Source organism: Sceloporus occidentalis, unplaced genomic scaffold (genome assembly GCF_023333645.1).
Source record: "Sceloporus occidentalis isolate IW3139 unplaced genomic scaffold, rSceOcc1.0.p SCAF_421, whole genome shotgun sequence".
Taxonomy (NCBI): Eukaryota; Metazoa; Chordata; class Lepidosauria; order Squamata; family Phrynosomatidae; genus Sceloporus; species Sceloporus occidentalis.
In genome coordinates, this window is record NW_028317401.1 from 303,670 (window position 1) to 318,839 (window position 15,170).

The 15,170-nt window shown below is 43.5% G+C and overlaps 1 protein-coding gene across 1 annotated transcript; it reads right to left on the bottom strand.

Annotated features, from left to right (window-relative positions):
* Window positions 1-915, bottom strand: LOC149272761 (olfactory receptor 12D1-like). The gene has a single exon (XM_089506770.1). It carries the CDS (start codon window positions 820-822, stop codon window positions 1-3), a length of 822 nt encoding a protein of 273 aa, XP_089362896.1. The 5' UTR covers window positions 823-915.
* Window positions 916-15,170: the final 14,255 nt, after the last annotated feature.

Consider the following 15,170-nt stretch of genomic DNA (forward strand, 5'->3'; position numbering starts at 1 on the left):
TCAAATCCATGAATTTGCAAGTTTTACCAACGCGTTCTGCACATCTTGGTTCCGCAACGAGTAAATAATAGGGTTTAGCATGGGTGTGAGGATGGTGAATAGAATGGCTGCAATTCTGTCAATTTCTATGGATTTTTCTGTAACTGGGCGTAGGTAGGTGAACAGAGCTGTCCCATAGAGTAAAATAACCACAATGAGATGAGCGGCGCATGTGGAAAATCCTCGGGACCTTCGCGTGGCTGATGGAATCCAAGCAAGGGTATAACCGATATAGATGTAGGAAAGAAGGGTCAAGAGGAACGATATCATTACCAAGGACCCTGTGACAAGTAGCAGCAGACTGGAATTAAAACTGGTGTTGGTGCAGGACAACTTCAGCAATGGCTTAATGTCACAAAAGAAATGATTGACTATGTTGGGCCCACAAAATGGTAACAAGGACGTGCTTATTGTGTGCAGCAGTGAATGAAGGAAGCCCGTGGCCCAAGATCCAATGGCCAGAGTTAGGCACAGCTTCCTATTCATGATCTCTGTATAATGAAGGGGTCTACAGATGGCTATAAATCTATCGTACGACATGGCAGTCAGAAGAAGGACCTCGGTGCTGCCCAGGAAATGGAAGAAGTGCATCTGAGCCAAGCAAGCTGCTAATGAAATTACCTTCTGTCGAGTTATGAAATCATGGAGCATCCTAGGGACAGCGACAGAGGAAAAACAGATATCCAGGAAGGAGAGGTTACCCAGAAAAAAGTACATTGGGCTGTGCAGGTTGCAGTCGAGAGCCACAATTATGATGATTGAGAGGTTGCCGGCCACATTCATTGCATATATAAGAAAGAAGATGCTGCAGAGGACTTTCTCTAAGTGCGGCGTCTCTGTCAGCCCACCCAGAATAAATTCACTCACGGAAGTGCAGTTTACACAGGACACAGACATTTGTATCCAAATAACCACAAACTATAATAAAGCAAAATATTTAACCAATCAATTAATATCGAATCATAAAGACAATTATTACCCTTCCCATACGCCAATGGAACTAAATAAAATAAAAAAATATGAAACTATGTAAAAAAACAGGAAATAAGTTGTATAAAATAATAGGAAACAGTGATGCGTCAGTCACGAAAGTCTGTATGAACACACTCGCCCCCCCCTTATTTTTGGCTAAAAAATTAACCGGTCACTCAGAACACAGGACTTGGCACACCGTAGGTTCGCCATCACCGGCCTCTCTCGCAACGCAACGGTAGGACATTTTCCTCTATTTTCTATGTAAAGGTCCCCAGCACTCACTAGCTTGCCGTACCTTTTAATCCTAACCTTTTAATCACCAATATATTTATTACAGTCTGAAGACCTTACAATGTACAAATATTTCAACCTGCTTACAAAGGGATATTTAGGACTCGTCCCCATCTGCAGGGCTTTCAGAAGCCTGAGGAGGTCACTAAAAGGCTGGGTGCCGCAGGAAGAGCCAGCACGTCCTCTGAATATATTTGCAGAAAGAAAGGGAGACAAAAACCACATAGTAGGGTGACTGAACATTAGGAGCAGCACTAAGTTATTCAAAAATGAAATAATTACTGGAAATAATTGGATAATTTAAGGATCCTGTAAAAATAATTAATAGACGTGGAGAACTGACTGTAGCAGTCATGCACCCCATACCTCCTGTGTCTGGGATCTGTCAGAATACACAAAGTCTCTACCGCCTCAGCCTTATATCTGCTTCACCTCCCATGAGCCGAATTCTACCTGGAAATCTCATGTGAATGGAAAATCTTAATTAAGAACTGAGCACATGGCAATTCTCTCAGCTCTATTCACTCAAATGTGAAATGTGAGTTACTAGAAAATGAGTTTGTTGCAACTTTGGGTCCAACAAGTGAGACCCTTGCAAGAATTAAATTGGTATTTTTATGTATCTTTCTCCTCTATATGTACCAAATATGTATTTATGGGGACATTGTTTCTTTTTTCCCAAATGTTGTACCTTGGAAAAGTACATTCCTTTATCTTGATCCCTTCACCTACCAGCGTCCTACAGCCATAACCCTGCCATGTTTTCTAACCTAAAATTATCTTCTCTTATTCATCCTCCTTTCCCCTCTTCTACCTTTCCTGAAACACCCCAAGCCCCCTGCAGACCGCCATCTGAAACCAAACACAGGACGAGGGCTTGCCTTAGTTGTTTACCCCACAGCCCCCCCCATCACCCCCAGAGTCCCCTTGTCCCCTCCACTGTGCCACACCTCTCTATTCCTCCCCATGTAGTTCAGGTATAGATCAACTGACTAAGACATACAAACCCAGCCTTGTAGGTACAATACAACTGAAAATCACAAGCAAACTCAGCATTGAATGAATAGATCAAAAAAATAAATAATTCATGAAAACCTGAAATTGCAGACATAGATCACAGGTTGCACACCCCAAAGGCAAAACCGGGCACCAAAATTGCACACATAGGTCTTGCCCAGGACCCAAATTGCACACACAGGATTTTCCCAGCACCCAGATCACATCCAAGGGACTTGTTTGCCCTTAGGATTAGTTTACAAACACCCGCTCTTCATAATTTCTTCCCTTTCTCATTATCTCGACCCTTTCGGTCCACCTCTCCCCATTCCCCTTTTCTTTTATCCTCTCCTTTTTCATTATTTCTCCCATTTCTCTTTATCTCCTCTTTCTTTTTATTTCTCCTATTTCTCATTATAGCTCTCTTTTTTTCCTCCTTATCTCTACCTTTTCTTCCTACCGTCGTCCTTTCTTTTAAGCTCTCCCCTTCATTGTATCTCTCCTTCTTTATTGCTCCCTTCACTTTTTGTTCTCTTATCTCTCCTCCATTTCTTTGATCCCCATTTCTCTTTATTTACCTCATATTCACTTTATTGCTCCCTTTTCTCCTTATCTCTCCCCTTTTCATTACCTCCCCCTTGTCTGTTATTTTCTATTCTATGCTATCTATCTCTCAAGTTCTCCCGACCTTCCTAAAGTCCTTTGGTGGGACACACGCTTAAACGCACATACTATCACACATACACACGTAATGTAACATGTACATAGTCTCTTACAACCTTTTAAAACCAGCATAAGAATTTTAAAATGGGCAATAGCCATTTTTTTTTATATAAAATATAATTCCTGTATTTAAAAACAAGTGCAAGGTCCAATAAACCAAAATGTGGGTCGATCACCAAGAACTTCGCACTAGTTTCCATAGTGATTGCTCCACATTTAGAACTTTGCCCAACAAATGCTCTTCATGAAAAAAGAGGAGGGCCCTCCTCACCCATTGTTTCTGTAAGTCAAATTGTTATGTTATATACTACTTGTTATATCCTGTCTACCCATTGTACAGCGCTATGGAATTTGATGGCGCTATATAAAACAATAAATAATAATAAATAAATAATAATACACATGCTTACACATTCTTACAATAATACTCCCTCTCATATCACTTAAAAATTCAAGCTCACACACAAACACATATACACATCCATGCTAACCAGGACCGGCCTTAGGGGTGTGCGACCTGTGCGACCGCACAGGGCACCATGGTAGCAGGGGCGCCTGCCCGGGACTTAACTTAAAACATTGTTTTTTGGTTTTTTTTAAACTTTATTTAACATCATTCATGTTAAATAAAGTTAAAAAAAACGATTCTTTAATCTAAGTCCCGGGCAGGGGCGCCGAGTGGTTGCTCGTGAAGTTCTCAGCAACCGCTCGGCGCCCCTTACTCTCCGTGACTCCGTCGTGGTGCCGGCATCTCATGTTGAGCGCCGGACTATTCCAGCGCTCAACATGAAATGCCGGCACCGCGGCAGAGCGAGAAGACGGATGCCTCCCGCCCTCACCGCAGGACTCCGGCAACAAGGTAAGTGTGGGGGGGTGTAGTTTGAAGGGGCAGAGGGGGGGTGTAGTTTGAAGGGGCAGGGGGGGGTAGTTTGAAGGGGCAGAGGGGGTAGTTTGAAGGGAGAGGGAGGGTAGTTTGAAGGGGCAGAGAGGGGGGGTAGTGAGGGGGGGCGCCAGAGGAGTAGTCCGCACAGGGCGCCAAAACACCTAAGGCCGGCTCTGATGCTAACACACGAACACTTACACATGCACATTCATGTTAACACACACACTTATTCATACATTCTCACTGTAACATACATACCTTGCTGCACCATCTTTACACCGGCCTAGTCCATTCGCCCCCTGCCCCCCAGGCCCGGGGAAGTGTCTTCTGGAGTGTTGTGGCATTTGCAGTATCGCACAGGTCGCACACCCCTGAGGCCGGCCCTGCTCATGAGTCATTTGACCATTCCTCCTCATGACCACCACTTCTTTTCCTCTTGTGTCCCTTCTGTCATCCTCGGAGACTTCAACATCCCAATAGATACTCCTTGTAACTTTAAATTTCTTTCCATTCCTCCCTCTTTTGACCTCAAACAGCATATTAACTCCCCTACTCATAATGATGGTCACACCCTGGGGCCTTTTTTTTTTCTTTTCTAGAATGTATTCTCTCTCCAACTTCTCTTATTTCCCTTTCCCCCTCTCTGACCGACACTTCCTATCCTGCTCTCTCACATTGCCTCCTAGTCCTTCTCTGCCTCCCTAAAAACCTTGTCTAACTAGAGACCTTGTCTAACTTTGAATCATCAAAAATTCTTAACCAATTTACTCCCTCTCCTCTCTTCCATCTCAAACATATTATGCCCTAACCGTGCTGCCTCTCTCTCTACAACTCCACCCTCACCTCATTGCTTTCTTCTCCCCTTCTCTCATCCCAGGCACTTTTCACTTTCCCCTCTCCACTCACACAAGTCCTATTCCCACCTTCTCTCACTCTCTTTTCTTCTACTTTTAGCAGCTGGGGACAGGGGCGTAACCTAAAACCATGGGGCCCTGGTGCAACAAATGCCCCGGGCCCCCCAACTTCAACAGCTAGTCTGTGCCATCATACTCCCTACACAACTGGTCTATGCCTCTCCCGCAATCACTTCCACAGGGTCGATGCTGCTTGCCTGTCTGTTGCTCGCACATTGTACGAGCAATGTCTCTTGTTCCGCTCAGGGATATATTAGGCAGCGAGTGAACATTTTGTCATCGAAGCTGATGTGAAGCAGGAAAAATGGGCAGCGTAAGGATCTGAGCGACTTTGACGAGGGCCAAATTGTGACGGCGCGACGATTGGGTCAGAGCATCTCCAAAACTACAGCTCTTGTGGGGGGGATCCTGGTGTCACAATCCTAGGTTGCCTGTCTGTTGCTCGCACATTGTACGAGCAACGTCTCTTGTTCCGCTCAGGGAAAGCAGGAACCTCTGCTCCGTTCCTGCTTCCCCCGGGCAGGACAAGAGAAGTTGTTTGCACAGAGAGCAAGCAACACAGAGGGAAGCAGCGGCCCATGCAGAAGTCTGCACGCGACACTGAGAGCTCTGAAGTTCAGGTAAGAGAAGGGGGAGGATGTATGAACGAGTAAGCATGATTGAGGGAATGGATGTATATCTGTAAATTAGTATCTGTGAATGAATGAGAATATGAATGAGTGAATGAATGTTTGTGGATGAGAAAATGAATGAATATGTATGTGATAGCATGGATGTGTAAGGGGGAGAGCATGACACATGGATGTTTGAGGCTAAGATGCCACAGGCAGGCTATTCGGGGGCAAACTAACTTAAAGATATAGATTGACCTGCAGAGAGTATCCCTACTATATCTGAGATGGCTACAGCAGCTTTTAAGGTGAGAGCACAACAATACAGGGCTACCAAGAGCGCACCAGAAGGATGTTCTCCGACATAGAGAAGACATAGATCAAATAAATCACAACATAACTAAAATAAATGCATCATGTGCTACAGCTTTTACGCTAAATGCAAGTTTCAGTAACCAAGGTGTCCAGGGAGCTTTTATAATAAATATATTTCCAAGTGAGCTCTACAGGTTAAAGACCAAAAATACAATGAAATATATAGCTATGCTGTCAATTTTAATGAGTACATGAGTTCACCATTCATCTTGTGGGACTAATTTGAAAAGACCAGACTAATTACAGTGTCACTTGACAATACTTATGCAGACGATAATGGAAGCTACATTTAATGTTCCCGGGGTGCGGGAGCTTCATATTCTTGAAATTGTAATCATTAGGAATAAAAAAAAATGATTAGAAATTAAGAAAGTAACTGAATATCGGTGGAGCCTTCAAACACAAAAAGTGGCATACAAACACAAAGTAAATTCCTGTTGTCCAACAGACTGGAACTATTTCCTCGGACAGCCAGTAAGTTAAAATGCAACCATTTGAGGGAAATATTTAAAAAAATATGTCTGGCGTTGATTTTGCTTATGCAGATAATCAAAACTCTCAGCCGGGGAAAGGATTCCTTCTCCTTTCTTTTCCAGTCCACTTTTCTGTAACATAAATATTGAATAATAGAAGAACAGAAATGTACCGTTTGAGATAAAACAAATGGATTTTGGGTCCAATTCTGTGGAAATTCCATGCCGGCTTTTCCAGGAGGCTAGAAGTCTGCAGGATCCGGTCCGGGGTTCCTATGGGGCTGGCATCAGGCACAGGTGCTGGGCATTAAAAAACCCTGGAGCCTGATACTCAGAGAGACTGTTGGGGGAAGGAGAGGCCCTGAAGAAGACAATCCCTGAGCCAAGTGAGGCATCACCTGCCTGGACTTTTTGTGTGCTGTCTGGGGAGGTTTTCCAGAGCCTGGTGTAGCTGGGTCTGGCTGGGAGGTTGAGTTAGTGGGTGATTAGGCCGGTCAGTCTGGACCAGCATTGTACAGTTAGAGAAGTGGGAGCTAGGTGTTTCTTTTTATGATTTTGTTTTGGGGTGTTGCATTTAAACAGTTAAAATAAAGTGCTGTTTTGCTACAAGCTGGTGTTCCTGACTCTCATTGCCCTAGAGGACTGTGCTTAGGACCCCTGAATGTGACATTTATGGCCCTCATGCTACAGGGTTTGTCACAATATATATATTAGTGGTGGTAGAACTAGGAGACTTCTGATGGAAAAGGAAGTTTTCTGGCTTGTCTGGTCGATGTAGCTGAGTGAATAATGCTTGAGATATATATATATATATATAATGTACATTCACTGGCCACTTTATTAAGTATACTTGTTCAATTGCTTGTTAGCACAAATAGCTAATCAACCAATCACATGGCAGCAACTCAATGCAATTAGGCACATAGACATGGTCAAGACAACTTGCTGAAGTTCATGGTCCGAAAAATCTCCAGTGAGCTGCAGCTGCGTGACGAAAATGCCTTGTTGGTGTCAGAGGTCAGAGGAGAACATGCAGACCGGTTTGAGATGACAGAAAGGCAACAGTAACTCAAATAACCCCTCGTTACAACCAAGGTATGCAGAATACCATATCTGAATGCACAACACATCAAACCGTGAAGCAGATGGGCTACAGCAGAAGAAGACCCCGCCGGGTGCCGCTCCTGTCAGCTAAGAACAAGAAACTGAGGCTACAGTTTGCACAGAATCACCAAAATTGAACAATGGAAGACTGGAAGAACGTTGCCTGGTCTGGTGAGTCTCCATTCCAGCTGTGACATTCAGATGAAAGCATGGATCCATCCTGCCTCGTATCAATGGTTCAGGCTGGTGGTGGTGTAATGGTGTGGGGGACATTTTCTTGGCACACTTTGGGCCCCTTAGTACCAATTGAGGATCGTTTAAACATTGTGACAGCCTACCGGAGTATTGTTGCTCACCATGTCCATCCCTTGACCACAGTGTACCCATCTTCTGATGGCTACATCCATCAGGATAATGCACCATGTCACAAAGCTCACATCATCTCAAACTGGTTTCTTGAACATGAGTTCACTCAACTCCAACGGCCTCCAATCCAATAGAGCACCTTTGGAATGTGGTTGAACGGGAGATTCCAAATCTGCAGCAACTGCGTCATGTCCATATGTGCATATGGACCAAAATCTCTGAGGAATGTGTCCAGCACCTTGTAGAACGTATGCCACGATCAGCCGTAACATTAAGATCACTGACAGGTGAAGTGAATAACACGGATAATCTCGTTATCGTGGACCCTGTCAGTGAAGGGGGATATATTAGGGAGCGAGTGAACATTTCGTCATCGAAGCTGATGTGAAGCAGGAAAAATGGGCAGCGTAAAGATCTGAGCGACTTTGACGAGGGCCAAATTGTGACGGCGTGACGATTGGGTCAGAGCATCTCCAAAACTACAGCTCTTGTGGGGGGATCCAGGTGTCACAATCCTAGGTTGCCAAGATCTGTTTGTTTTAATTATTGTTTTGTGGTTCTTGTATTACCTTTTTTATCCCCAGTGTATCACATGCCCTTTTGCCTGACCGGGTCCTGGCCATAATCCTCTGGAACTGTTTCTCGGCTAGGACCTGAGCAGTTGCCCGCGGACTTTAACCCATCATAACCTGGACGCCGTTGACCCCACCAGGGCGTTCTTTTGTGGCATTAACCCACAGGTGGAGGGGTACAGACCAGGGGTGGTTTGGAGAGGCAGCCTCCTATGGAACCCCAGTCTCTGTGACTTCCAGGAGAGGGGGGTTCAGCTGGCGCGGTCAGGGTAGGGCTGGCAGCCTATGGCCTGGGGGGCAAGTCTAGTCAAGTGGCCGAATCAGTCCACCATTCATGCCCATCTTTTCCTGATTTTCTAACACATGTTGTTGTGATGGGATTGGGAGTACGTCATTTCACTACAAAAAAAGTAATCATACACTGGATGCCTGAAGCCACAATTTAATATGACTAATCCTTTTTAATAAAATATGCAGATTGAAATAGATAAAATAACACAAAACCACTAAACCTTCACTTTTCTGCTCCCTGATTTCTGGGCCTAGAATCCCCCATACGCACAGGTAAGTGGCAGGTCCTCTCTGGAAGTGATCTCGGGGGTTTGTGACCATGGCGGTCGTGCAGCCACTCAGCCAGCCATTTTATGGAATGCACGCCCAGCTATATCGCAGTCCGCCCCGGGGAAAATTTAAACTGCTACTGCTTAGCGTCCCAACAGTGGATTGTGTCACTTTTTGGAGGAATATTCTAGGGACCCCGAGCTATCCATTGGTTCCCCCGGGATCGCCACCGCTCCCTCGGGATCACCCAAAAAACAGCGGTTTGTGTCACTTTTTGGACGGAAAATTCTAGGGACCCCGAGCTATCCATTGGTACCCCGGGATTGCCGCCGCTTCCTCAGGATTACCCCGAAAACAGCGGTTTGTGTCACTTTTTGGACGGAATATTCTAGGGACCCCGAGCTATCCATTGGTACCCCGGGATCACCCCGAAAACAGCAGTTTGTGGTAATACGGACATTGCAGGGCCTGAGTATGGCGCCGGGCAGGGCGGGGATATGTTACTGTGATTTATGACCCTTTCATTGTTAAACTGTATATAAGGCTGTGTGTTTCCCAATAAAGTGTTGTTATTCACCTGGACATTAGTCTCCTCTAATGCTTCAGGGACCCGCTATATCAATCATTGTCCTTTTTGGGACAATTACAACACCGTATTTGGCAACATCTCAGCGGGCTACGGTGCCACTACACCGAGGATACAGAGCTGGTTCATGTTCCCTCCCTCGCAGTATCGTCTGGCGCTAGAGGTGGTTAACCCTTGCAGTTCCAGGAGGAAGCAAAGAACAGCTGATGGCTGTACCCAGTCAGGGTACAAGGCGTCCCGTCACACCCGGTCTACAGTGGTCAGTATCTATCAAAAGGGGTCCAAGGAAGGAAAAGGGGTGACCGACGACAGGGTCATGGGTATCCGAGGCTCAATGATGCACGTGTGTGTGGGGCGGCCTGTGGCGCCAAATCCAACAGATGAGCGACAGGAACTCAAATTGCCGAAACAGTGACTGCTGGATCTGATAGAAAGTTGTCAGAACACGCAGAGCATCGCAGCTTGTTGCACAAAATCTGTATTTTGAAATTCTCAGCCCTTCATAAATCCATCAGACGGTAAGGAATACATTTTTCGACCAACCACTTTCTCATCACCAGGCTTGAATGAAACTGAGGATTCCGATTAGATCTTATCTTCTGATTTTTTCAGAACTTTCTGCAAAAATCCACAAGATTCTTAAAATCGAAGAACACAGGTTGAGACACTTTATTGGATGATTTTTGAGGAACCACTTTTTGACCCTGAGTTCAATACTACACTGGAGGACATAGAGGCGGAAGAAGAGTACAAAAAAGGAAGAATAGACCAACCACAGAAATAATTACAACAAATAAAACAGAAAAAGTACAAACAGAAAAAGTGCATTTTTAATTTGACAGATAAATCTTTTAACCCCACACAAATATCCGTTTTAAGTAAAGGTCTCAAATCATTTTAAAGCTTTTATTGATCTTAATACATTTACGAGAAATGTCACATTAAAAAGATTTTATAAAATTAAACAGGATGAAGGACGATAAAAAAAAATAGAAGTGCTAGTGAAAATATCTCAAAAACAAACTTAAAAGTTAAATCAAAATTGTATCCATACCAATATAAATCTAGTGCAATACAAACCTTTGAGAGGCTGGCCCTTAAAGACTTAGAATTTTTTTTAAAGAATAATATGATTTTAATAATTTTACTAATAAAGAAAGAAAAAAGAAATTGTTATAAAGCCTGCCGATAAAGGTGAAGGTCTGGTCATTTTAATCAAAAAACAACATGAGGACGAAGCATATAAGCAGTTGAATGATAACAATGTATATAGAAAACTGAGCCATAACCCTATTGAACAAATAAAAGACAAACTTAAGGTTTTGCCCGAAAAGGGACTATTAAATCCACTTATCTTAAAAGAAGAATTTAATTACATAAATGATACCAATCCAATAACACCAGTGATCCATTTCCAAAAATCCATCAGAATGAAAAGAATCCCCCTGGACACCCTATTGTGTCAGGCGTTAACTCTATCCTGTCCAACTTATCTGAATACATTGACATTATCCTCCAACCAGTAGTAAAAAAAACCCAAAAGCTTACCTAAAAGACACAATGAATTTATTGCAAATTTTAGAGAATCTTAAATGGAATCCCAATTTTATTATGGTGACATGCGACATTCAGTCCTTGTACACGATAATTAACCATAATCTGAGCTGTCATGCAGTAAAAAATCTTTTAGAATCAGATGACAATTTTCCTCTTATTTTTATAGATTTTAGAAGCCATCAGGTTAATTTTGGAAAATGCCGTATTTACCCCGAATATAGGCCGCAACCCCCCCTCGGGGTCTAGTGCAGGAATGCGCAATTCGTATTGCCCGCAGCGCTGCAGGGGACCTGCATCCTACTCTCCGATACGCTGAGACAGCCTCCCCTGGCAGCACTTTCCATGGTGGGAATCCTGGCACGGGAGATTGTTAAATCACGTGCAGACATGCCGGCAGCGGGGTTTGTTTACACTTGCATCGCCGCACCTGGTGAACGTCTGCGCGATGTTCTTTAACAATCTCCCTTGCCGGCACTTCCCACGGGGGAATTCCGGCACCGTTAGTTGTATACGCATATTGCGTAGATGTCCCCCTCTGGCCCCGCAAGACACCCGGGAGTCTGCTTTGGTAAGTTTAGGGGGGGGGACACATCTTGGGGGCAGAGTGGCAGCATATCTCGGGGGAGGGCAGTGTGGCAGCATATCTCGGGGGAGGGCAGAGTGGCAGCATATCTGTTACACTAAGAATCAAAATGTTTCTTTAAAAAAAGCACCTAACTTTTAGGGTGCGGCCTATAATCGCCAATACAGTAATTATTTCGATTACTCTTTTTACCTTCAACAGGTACTGCTATGGGAACCACGTTTGCACCCAGTTGCGCCAACTTGTTCATGGCAGACTGGGAAAATGATGTAATTTGGACCAACAACAAGTGGAGTGCAAGCTTGGTTACCTATAGCAGATACATAGATAATGTATTTTTTATTTGGGGAGGCTCCGTACCAGATCTTAATGATTTCTTAAAATGTTTAAATAATAATAATAGGGGAATAATCCTAACTTCTCATTTTAGTCAAGAAAGGGTTAAAAAAAATTAATTTAGATATTTAGATAGCTGACAAAACTAAAACAAAAACCCATATTAAAAAAAGTATGCAAAAATACTTTTATTGACCAATCCAGCTGCCACTATTGTCCTTGGTTGGAAGGAATACCCAAGAGTCAAATTTGGCGAATTAGAAGGAATTGCACAGATACCCCTGCTTTTAAAGCACAAGAGGAGTTTTTAAAAAATAAATTTTTAGAAAAAAACTACAACACACAGAAAATTCAACACACAATAGCCAGCATAGAAAACCTGGAAAGAAAAGATTTAATAAAATATAAAAAAAAAAACCCAGATAAAAAATACTAATTTTATCTTACCTATAGTAACTGATTTTACAACAACTTTTAAAAGAATTATAAAAAAAAATGCAACATTCAAAAAGAAGATGATATCTTAAGAAAAATGCTCCCAGATAACCCAAAAATAGTTTTTAGAGGATCACCTAATCTAAAAATGTTATTAACAAATTTTACACACAAACATAGGGATACGAAAGGGATGTTTTTTAATAATGACAAAGGTTTTTATAAATGCAATACTTGTTTAGCGAGACAAGACCTGGATATTAAGAGTAAGGGCTTCATGACTGGGCCTAGATAAACAGTAAGCGTGCCAGGTTGTGATCTAAGGGTTATTGGGGGGGTGACCTGCAGGGTTGCTCGGCCTATTGGGAGGGGTTTGGGTCACTATTTAGGGGACCGTTTCTCCCGCCACTGGTCAGATGCTACTGACCAGCATTGTGATACAGATTGTATTCCTTCTTTTCTTGTCTGTAGCTTTCTGTGGAATTTTTAGAGATAGGTATGCAATTGGTTGTTACACCAAATTCATGTTCATTGTGTGTCTCTCCACGGGTTCAGTCCTTGGGGGGTCCGACCCAACAGATTCCGTTGGCATTTGGCGGGATATCCCTACAAAATGTTATTAATTGACGGTTATGGTTTTACACGTATTGTATTTGTGTTCTGTCTCCACATGAAGGCAAATGAAGGTGTAACTGGTAGTGGCTGTGTGACTTTCCTACCTTCGTGTCCAAGCAGTGGAGCAGACAGGACCGGCAAAAGCTCAGGTTAGACGGATACACGAAGACACGGTGATTTGAATCAATGTGGGTTTATTTGACCCAAAATACAAACATTGGTATAATACTGAAATGACCTTGGTGTTGACTGTTGATATCTTTCCTGAGGCTAACTGCTGGTCAAAAAACTGATGCCTTACGAGCCCGAGTGATGAAAGTCCAGTCACACAGAAAGCAGATCCCTCACACAAGGGTTGCAGGAAGTGACATGGACCCAGGCTCCTAAAAACACGCCCAGAAAAGGAAAGCTTTATTAACAAGAGCAGAGGCATGTAGCATACAAATTCTGGCCAGCAGATGGCAGCAAAACAACCATACATAGAAACAACATAGTGATGGAAGAACTGATAATATGGTGGACAGTTAAATAATTATGAGAACAGTACAGAGGACAGCACACTCCCCGTCTGAAATTCCCTGAGGGAATTTCACTATGACTAATGTTCAAAAAAAAAATAAAAAAATATATGGAACAAACCTGTAACAAACATGTTAGAATAAAACAGGAAACATTACAACATAGTCCTGTTTCAAACTTGGAATGGAGAAGATCCACAAAATTCAAGTTCAGTTCTGTTTATCCTGCAGGGATGTTCTCGATGGGTAGTATCAGAATAAGTTCGTTAATTGGCCTTGCAAACGTTTTATGCTCACCCTTTCTGAAGATATTCAACTCCACCTTCCGGACCCTGCCATCTTTGCTAGGAAAAACCTTTGTAATAAGTCCCATAGGCCAGTGAATCCGTTCGGTTTGTTGCTCCTTCATCAACACGAGGTCTCCTTCTTTCAAGTTCGGTTTGTGGTGTCGCCATTTTCTTCTTCCTTGAAGAATCACAAGATACTCCTTTCGCCACCTGTTCCAGAAGTAATCCGCTAGGTATTGTACACGTTTCCATTGTTTCTGGTAGATGTTCGCATGGGTAAATTCTTTACTAGGTATTAGCGTATTCTCCGTTTTTTGGGTAAGGAGAATAGCAGGAGTCAGTACAGTTGGTGTTTCAGGATCCATCGACACTGGCACAAGTGGTCTTGAATTGATTATGGCTGAAACTTCAGCGAGAAGGGTGACTAGGGTCTCATGTGTGAGCCTTGAAGAGTCTACATCCATTAACATAGAATTCAAGATGCTGCGTGAGATCCCGATCATCCTCTCCCAGGAGCCCCCCATGTGGGAACTATGAGGAGGATTGAAAATCCAAGTGCATCCTTTCTCTGCCAACTGATCTTGAATGGGCTTGGTATCGATGTTCAGTTCTTTACTTGCTCTGATTACGTTTCCTCCGCGGTCAGACCTCAACTGTTTCGCTGGTCCTCTGATTGCGAAGAACCGTCTTAAGGCATTAATAAGGCTGGATGTGTCCATGGATTCTACCACCTCTATGTGAACGGCACGCACACTCATGCAAGTGAATAGTACAGCCCAACGCTTACTGTTTGCGTGACCGCCGCGGGTCCTGCGTGCAGACACCATCCATGGCCCGAAAACGTCTAGGCCAACGTAGGTGAATGGTGGCTCTGTATATAGTCTATCCACAGGCAAGTCAGCCATTTGTTGGTGTAGTTGTTTTACTGTTGCTTTACGACAGTGCACGCAGTCGTGAAGTATTTGGGCCACACGTTTTTTCATACCTATAATCCAAAGGCCTGCAGACCGTAACCTGCCCTCAGAGATTTGTCTGCCTTGGTGTTCAGCCTTTTCGTGGTGGTGTTGGATCAGCAAGACAGTGATATGATGTTTGCTGGGAATGATGAGAGGATTTTGTTCTGCAACTCCTAGGTGGGCTTGATTCAAACGACCACCGACTCTCAGCAAGCCAGAACCGTCCATAACTGGATTTAAATTGGCAAGAGGGCCTTTTATTGGAATCCGCTGTTTGTTGTACAAGCACTTCTATTCTACGTTGAATTCTTCCTGCTGGACATGGCGTATTATGAGGGACTCACTATGAGAGATATCTTCAGCAGAGAGGGGTTTATGACAGACATGCCAACCATGACAATCCTTATCTTGTTG

Excerpts from the sequence above, each read along its gene's own strand:
- LOC149272761 (XM_089506770.1), bottom strand. The coding sequence starts at position 822 with ATGAATGTGGCCGGCAACCTCTCAATCATCATAATTGTGGCTCTCGAC.